The sequence below is a fragment of the Microtus ochrogaster genome, chromosome 17 (assembly GCF_000317375.1).
Source record: "Microtus ochrogaster isolate Prairie Vole_2 chromosome 17, MicOch1.0, whole genome shotgun sequence".
In the NCBI taxonomy this organism is placed as follows: Eukaryota; Metazoa; Chordata; class Mammalia; order Rodentia; family Cricetidae; genus Microtus; species Microtus ochrogaster.
In genome coordinates, this window is record NC_022019.1 from 13,506,839 (window position 1) to 13,515,311 (window position 8,473).

At 42.2% G+C, this 8,473-nt stretch overlaps 1 protein-coding gene across 1 annotated transcript in view; it reads left to right on the forward strand.

The window, feature by feature from the left end:
* The window catches only part of Hmbox1 (homeobox containing 1), a 136,399-nt gene that overhangs the window by 119,195 nt on the left and 8,731 nt on the right, over window positions 1-8,473 (forward strand). Inside the window, exon 7 of the mRNA XM_026783169.1 lies at window positions 7,958-8,146. Coding sequence (XP_026638970.1) covers window positions 7,958-8,146 — 189 coding nt within the window. The remainder of the gene's footprint in view (window positions 1-7,957; window positions 8,147-8,473) is intronic.

An 8,473-nucleotide genomic window follows, 5' to 3' on the forward strand; every position in this document is an offset into this window, starting at 1 on the left:
AAAGAAAGTTTCTCATGCCTGGTTCGTTCTCTCTCTCTCTCTCTCTCTCTCTCTCTCTCTCTCTCTCTCTCTCTCTCTCTGTGTGTGTGTGTGTGTTGTAGCACATGTACACACGCGCACACTTTTATATACGTATAAATATATAATTGTGGGTAAACATAAAATAATGATTCCTTCATCCCTCTCCCGCAGTATTGTCCACAACTGCCACCACCATTCACCCTTCGTGCTACCTGCTTGCTATCTGCTGTTCCCTCTCACCTAGCCACTTCTCTAGTAAACAGTTCTATAAAGAAAATGGACTCAAAGTCAGAAGACTTGATCTAGTTAGTTCTGTAACCTTGGGAATGCAGCTTATACTGTCCCATTTCAAATGACTAGTTTGCAGTTCTTCAAGACCCCTAACTGGGGCTGGAGAGATGGCTCAGTGGTTAAGAGCATTGGCTGCTCTTCCAAAGGTCCTGAGTTCAATTCCCAGCAACCACATGGTGGCTCACAACCATCTGTAATGAGGTCTGGTGCCTGTAGGCATACATGTAGACAGACTATTGTATACATAATAAATAAATAGATATTTAAAAAATAAAAAGACCCCCTAACTGCCACAAGACCAGGCTCAGTGATGGAGTCGTATGCACAGGAGAGTTCTAGTTCTACCCTTCTCATTTCTCTCTGGCCCCAGACTGTTTCGTGGAAACTTTTAAAGGTATGATCAGTCTTAGAAAAACTTTGATATGTTTGAAGGAAAGGTAGAATATCATTTAATGATCTGTAAGTGCATGGGAAAAGTATTACAGCCTGTAGCAAAGACAGATCCCTCCATTGGGAGGGCTTTCCCATCTGTCATCTCTGCCTTTACCCCATCGTATAGAAACAAAGAAATGAAAACATTTTAATTGTTTTATTGCTAAAGATCATTTCACACATAGATGCTCTTAAATAGGAGGTGGGACAATTAAACTTCATAGCATGAAGGCTGGTTTAATGTTAATGTCTTCTGAAGAAACTCACACAGAATTTTGGGTAGTAGGAAACAATCCTGAAAGCTTATTCTGGATAACTAAAACAGCGAGATTGAGATTGTAGATCTCTGCCCCAAGAAGAGCTAAAGCCATGAAGACACAGAGGGAAATGTCCGCACATGGCTTGAGCTCTTCTTAGGGCTGGTCTCTGTCTTTTCTGCAGTCTCACCAAGACACACAGGGAAGAATTCCCTGGCTTCACTTTTCAGGGGCTGAAGTGTTGCTGAAATGGAAGTGCTTCAAGGGCATTGCCATTTGTGTCCAGCTCATGGCTTCTCGTCTCATGGACATTATTTTGCCACTTTTCATTCTAATTCTTTCCCATCATCATATAGCAAAACAGTCATTTGGCTTCCCTATGGGAGGCTATGCACTGGTCACTCACTGACAGTGTCCTTAAAATTTGCTGTCACTTTGTGTTGTTACCCACAGGCATGTGCATACATTTCTTCCCCTTTTGTATATTTCAGAATGTCCAGGGCTGTAAGCATTTCCAATAGAAAGAAGAGTAAGGTTCCAGCATTTGATTTCAAATGTTCTTTGTTTTGTTTTGTTTACAAAAGCCAAAACAAACAAAAAACAACTAAAAGCCAAAGTGCTGGGAGATGAATAATGGTTCTATAGGGCTGTCATAGGGCATGTGGGTACCACCCCAGGGGCTCCCACCTCTATCTCCAAGCCTTTACCCCACATCATGCCTTCTCCTTAGTTACTGCCACAGGTACACACCTGGCTTCTGCTGCTCTACAAAAATAGCATTGATGTCCCTACTTTAACCCATGCTCCAAGACACCTAAGGAGTTGGTTCTACTCTGCACAGTATGGACTCGGTCTTTCCTCCACTTTGATCTGCTGCCCCATCTCAGGCACTTTGCACTCAGCCTGGGTTGTGTGTCTTCCGGTCTCAGAATGCTGCAGGCTCCCTTAGGATTCCTTTACTCTGTCCTTGAGAGCCTGTACAACTGTCAGCTCTCATCTGCTACTGTCTGCATGCTGTGCCTGCAGCAGCCACTGTGCTTCCTTTCATAGTTCCCTGTTTACCTCCGTCTGCTGTGACCACACTGGTAAGTTTTGTCTGGTTCATCTTTGCCCGCCCTGATAGTCAGCTGCTAAGTAGAAACTAGGACTTTGTTTTGGGGTGATTATGAAATTCTAGACATTAGCCTATGTGCTGACTTCCTTAATAGTCCAATTTGGTCACATATTACTAAAAAGAAACATTATTCTGATGTAATTATAGTCATCTATGTCTCCATTGCTAAAACCACCAGCATACCTGAAGGAGATACTGTGGAACCTGCTGGGACCCTGAAACTCTTTCTACTTGAAGAAATTATGCTGGTTCCACCAGAAACCTTGCTTGGAGCCTCTGCTTTCTGCTCACCCCAGATTCTTTTTTACATTCCTTAATGCATTTCTTACTCACGTATCTTAGTCACACATTTGTTAGTCTTGTGCTAGGACCAACCAGACTCCCTTTGTGAGTAATTAGAAACATGGTCATTTTCTTCTTTGATACTTCTCTTTCTCTAAGCAAAATTCCCTCTCACTGAGCATCTAAGGGGAAGACCCAGGGCTTTTGTTACATAAGACTAGTCAATATAGTGCGATCCTAGGTCTGTACCTTACTGCCCAAGCAGGGGATGAGATTCAAGTTCCTTATATATTTTAGAGTCAATCCTTGTTGTAGCACGATGAGTAAAAACCCAGAGACAGAAATTGGGGTTCAACCCAAAGGTCAGAAAAGCAAAACAGCCAGCCACTGATTCTTAGTTCAAAATGGTGCTCCTGCCTCCAGGAATCTCCGAATGAGACTGTGTGTGAGAGCTGTCTCCTCCCATTTTATATTCCTCTCTAGTGCTGCTGGGATTAAAGGCGTGTACCACTACTACCCTGTTTCTATGGCAGTCTAGTGTGGCTACTGGGATTAAAGCTGTGTGTCACCACTGCCTGGTCTGTACGGCTGATTGGTGTGTCTGTTTTACTCTCTGAACTTCAGGCCAGCTTTATTTATTAAGATACAAATTAAATATCACCACACTTTGTCAGATTTTCTCTGATTCCGTAGCTTGTCTCTTCACTTTGCTGTTACTTCCTGCTGTACTGGGGGTCTTGTCCAGGAAATCCTTGTTCATTTTGATGTTCCAGAGTACTTTAATTTTCCTTCTAGTGCTCTTTTGGCTTCAAGTCTTATATTTAATTTTGATTTGAATATTCTTTTAACTGATGGTGTCCAGTTCATTCTTCTGCTTACAACCAAGGTTTTGTTAGACTGGATGGAAACAGTGGTTGCTAGCTAAGACCTAAGGTCGCCATGAAAAAGTGATGGGTAAGACCTGACCCATCATCACAGGCTTACCTCATCTCCTGTTGAAGAAATGATAAGTGTCAGAAATGAACAGATATTGGGATCTTACCAGATTTCCTCTGTGCACCCAGTGAGATGATCATACAGCTTTTGTCCCTCACGCTATGGGAGGCTCTTATCCCTGGGATATCTCCAACTTGGTTGTGATGAGTAGTCTTTTTAATGTGCTCCTAGATTCCATTTACAGGATGTTAACTGAAGGGTTTTATGGGGGTTTTTTGTTTTGTGTTGTTTTTTTGTTTTTTCTATGTCATCTGTGGTCACTAGGGTGTTGGGATAGTACAAATCTTCTATAATGAATTTAGAAAAACTCTCTTCAGATTTTGAAATGATTTATGAAGAATTTGTGTTAATTCTTTAAATGTTAGCCAGACCTCAGCAGTGAGGTTAAGCAGAATATTTCTTAATCATAAACAATAGGACTGGAGTTATGACTCAGCAGTTAAGTGCACTGGCTGCTCTTCCAGGGGACCCAGGCTCAATTCCCAGCCCCAACACGACAGACAGCTCACAACCATCTGTAACTCTAGTTCCAGCGGACCAACGCCCTCTTCTGACCTCAGTGCGCAGACATAAATGTTGGGCTACATATCATTTCAAAAAAACAATAGCAACGTTTTTTTTAAAAGAGGGGGAAATGCTGCTTTTTCAAAAATATGGCTTAAATTATATGAATAAATTATCCTTTTCCTGAGGTCTTGATTTGAGAGAAGTTACTGGGGTCTCCTTACTCTGATCTTCATTGTATGCATTTAAATCCTGGAAATACAGCTTAAAAGAGAACTCTAAAACTTCGAGTTAATAAAAAACATTATGCCAGGAGTAACTGAAAATTTTAATTTAGCTCCCAAAACCAGTATGGCAATTTTTTTTTGTTAGTCACTGCACCACAATACTAATGCCTTCTACCTGATCCCAATCCACTTTAGAGCATGAATTGTCTACAGAATTGTATTAATCATCAAACTGGTTCTTAATTATTTCAGTGTTTCCCCAAGGTCCTTTTGTTGTAAAAATGTGTTCGTTCACTTCGAAAACCCTGCAGAGAATTCTGCAAAGCACATTATGGAAGCCAGCCGTGTCAGCAGCGTTTTATTTACTGCTCTATGCATCGTTCTTGCTCGGCAGAGATAAAGGCCTCTGACAGCTATGTGTGTTTTGTGTTGGGCTTAGCCATACGCGCCTGTGAGACAGCTGAGGTGGAGTCTGGCCTGGGTTTCAGTGCTTTCTGTGGATGATGAGGAGGAGGTACAAAATGGAAGAGCTGTGAGGAAGGAGCAGATGAGTTCCTATAGGACTCGCTTGGTAACGAAAACTCATTTCTCAGGCCATTCACACTGGAGGAAGGCAAAAGGCAGGTGTTCTGGCAGGAGACAGGCACAGGCTTACTCTCTTTCTTACTTATATGGCAGCCACAGCATGACGGAGGTGGTGAGGCAATCCCGAGCCTCCATAGTAAACCTCTGAAAATATTTGAACCTAAGTAATGTGTGAGGAATATGAATCAGTCATGGTCTTTCAGGTTATTTGGCCAAAGAGTTATAAGGTATTCTGATCATAGAATTGTCACTTAAATGGGACCTTAGGTCTTGGCAGCCACTGTTTTCCATCCAGCCTGACAAAGCCTTAATTGTAAGGTACACCTTACTGTACATGCCAGTGAGAGAGGAAAAAGCAAAACAATATTCCCAGTTAGGAGATGTGTCGTGATTTCAAGGATCACAGTGATGAAATGTGCATGATGAAATCAGTGAAAAAAGATCTTCACATTGGTACAGAGAACAGCTGAAAAATGCAAGAAAGAATTTGAGAAAATGAGAGGGAGAGGGGATACAATTAAGGACAAGTAGAAAAGTTGACCTTGAAAAGGGGAATGATTTATGTTTTCTTGGCTATGGGAAAAGAAATGAATAATGGCCTAGAGAAGTTTAGCAGTTCAGAAGCTAAAAAATCTAGCAAACCAATAACCGCAAAGGCAAGGTCATCTGCAGAAAGACGGACAGTGGTGGCTTTGAGGGCTTGAGACTTCAGAGTGGAAAGGTTTCAGAGGAACGAGTCATGAAAGAATTCCATCAGAGGAAGAAACCGCTTGGCGCTGTTGTGTGGTGTTCGGGAACACTCGGTCCTCCGAGGAGGACGGGATTAAAAGGGAAGGTGCTGTGCAGCGGGAGATTTGTAGGGCGGGATCACAGAACAGAGCAACTCATTAGTACAATTCCCTTCCTCTCAGACAAGTTTGGCTTGTCTGTCATTTGGGCAAGAAGTAAGGGCTGTGCCTAGAAGTAGTAAACATTTATTTTTTACTTAGGAGAGGGGAAACAATTACAGGATTAGTGACTGCTGGGAAGATGAAGGCTAAAGTTTGCAGAGATGTAGATCAGGAGGAGGCTGACTGGAGAATTCAGAATTTAAAGTCATGGAGGGAGAATTCAGAACGATACATTTGGAAACATGTTCTCTTCTTATAAAGCACAGGTAGAATCATGTTTCTGTTGTATGAAATCCTGGTTTTCAGTGGATGGCCCTTCATTCCTAGAGGACAGAGCAAGTGCATTGCCAGCTTGTCCCCTCTCCCCTGATGAAGTGATCGGCACTAGCACTGATCTCATCACACCATCTTATGAAGCCCGTGCTCTTAACACACTCTGCTCTTCTTGGTGCCCAGGGATCTCGTGGTCTCATCTGCCATCGCCCTTCACAGTGCCAGTCCTCAAGACCTAGCTCAGACTTCCCTGTGACATCTTTGCAGACTCCTCCCACAAGCGTGACCACACAAATCCTGTGGCCTTTCACCACAAGCACACTTATGTATACCCTTCTGTCCTGAGTAGATTGTGAGCTCCTTGATGGCGGTAAATGAGTCAGCTGGGTGACGGTTCAGACGTTAGTCTGTGTTCCGGTTACCTGGCTGTCTGTCATATTGAAGTTTGGTTCTGAGTCTGCTCCATGGAAGCTGTGCTGCTGCCACGGCCTAACCAAAAGTTCAAGTAAACACAGAGGCCAGGACAGCATGGACATGCAGCGGCCTCGAGCATGGTAGCTTAGAAGGGTCTGAAAATGAACACTGGCACTCCAAGGACCATGCAGGAGGAGATGCTTACACCGAGGGAAACAGGAAGGAACCATATAGAATATGGTCAGAGACAAGGGTAGGAGCATATGGCTGGGAGGCTTATGTTTTAGAAAAGAAGATGGAGGAATGAGGCAACAGCTTTACCCAAACTGAAGTGAAGGTGTGCTGTCCATATAGAGACCTCGAGGGAGGAGAAGGCGGCAGGTCAGGCTTTTAGGAGGAGAGGGACCTCTAAGGAATTTGGGCAGTGAGTGGTCTTTCTGCCATTGCTAACTGGCTTATTTCCAGGGAAAGGAAGATTTGGTAGGTACTAGAATCCAGTAAAGGTCATTGCCTGATTGTCAGCTTCCAGGCTCAAGGCCTGAAAGCTCTCTTTTTCTGTAAGTTCACAGATGTCAGAAAAAGTAGCACTGATAATGGCATTCTGTTTCCACCTACATTTTATGAGTCTGCTCAGTCTAACAACAGATTTAGCAAGCCTCGTGTTTTAACTATTGTTGAGTAGAGTAATATCTACTTCCTAATATACAAAAATGAAACACATAAGTATCCCTAGAAGCAATATTCTCAGCCTGATGTATGTTCTCCTCTTTACCCATGGGAACCAGCACGCATGCAGACAGGAGCCTTCTAATTCATAGCATATGTGCTTGTACATTATTCTGCACATTGTTTTTCTCACTTAGGAATGTGCTGTAAAAATCCATTCAGGTCAGTGAATAGAATGCTAACTTATTTTTTCCTAATTGTTTACAAATAGTATAAGTATAAATACCCCATAATTTGTTCTGCCACCCCTTGTTTGTGGATAATTGGTTAATTTCCAGTTTTTACTACTATTTAAAAAATGACCAAAAAAGGAAAAGCTGTGCTGATACCAATGCTTCAGCAGCATGACTCTTGTGTCTCTGTGACTTTCGTCAGTCATGCACACCAAAATAACTTGTAATGTTTCCCTGCATGTGTCTATTGTATATTGGCCATACCCCTTTCCTCCCTCCCTTTTCTTCGCTTTCCCTTCCCATTATTCCTCTTGCTTCTCCCGGTTAGTTTTACTTCTGAGGTCATGTCATACACAAATCCACAGTTGTATATAGCTATATAAGGTCTAAGAATCACCCACTCATGAGACTAGCCATAATATTATGTTTCTAAGACTAGCTTGATTCAGTTCACATGATCATCACCAGGTGCATTCATTAAAAAAATAACTTTCATCTTAGAGGAATCTTTTAGTGAAGCACAGCAGTATATAGCCACTACTCACACAGAGTAATTTAAGTTAAGTAAGAAGCAAATCTACTCCTTACGTTGTCTTCCTTTCAGGTGCACAGTGGGTACATAGGTAGTGCTTACCATAGCAACACTAGCAACTGTTTCTATCCACCAAAAAGTTCTTCCGGACATCCTGGACTATACCAAGTTACATCTTAAAGGAGACATTTTAATGAGCACATTTAAAGTAAAATATGCCTTTGTTGGTTGCCCCTGCAGTTACTTCAATGAGAATCAATACCCAGATGAAGCAAAGAGAGAAGAGATTGCCAACGCTTGCAATGCAGTCATACAGAAGCCAGGTAAGGAGGTGAGCTCAGAGGGCAACGCTCGGTTACATTCAGTGGTCTGTACACTCACTCTCGTGCAGGTCCCTGCCCAGTGTTCTCCAAGCAGTCAGTACTCCTGATGTTCATGTGACATGGATGAAGTAGTCAACACCATGACTCTCCATGAGACTTAGGCCCTGTTTTTAATTATGGATTTTTTTGTGTTTTTAATTTTGGATTTATTTGTCCAAAATTTAGCATAAATTTATCAATTCTGACATAATGGTAAAGTGTAAAAATTCAAGCAAGTTTTATTGATAAAAGTATGTAAAACCATTTTGTTCACCATTGCTATAAAATTGTGTGAGCTGTATTCTTTTGTGGGGCAGCTTTTTGGAGTTGAACTCTACTCTATCTGCTTCCCACACTAGGATGGGTGACTTCTGCCTGGCTAAGGGAACATGGT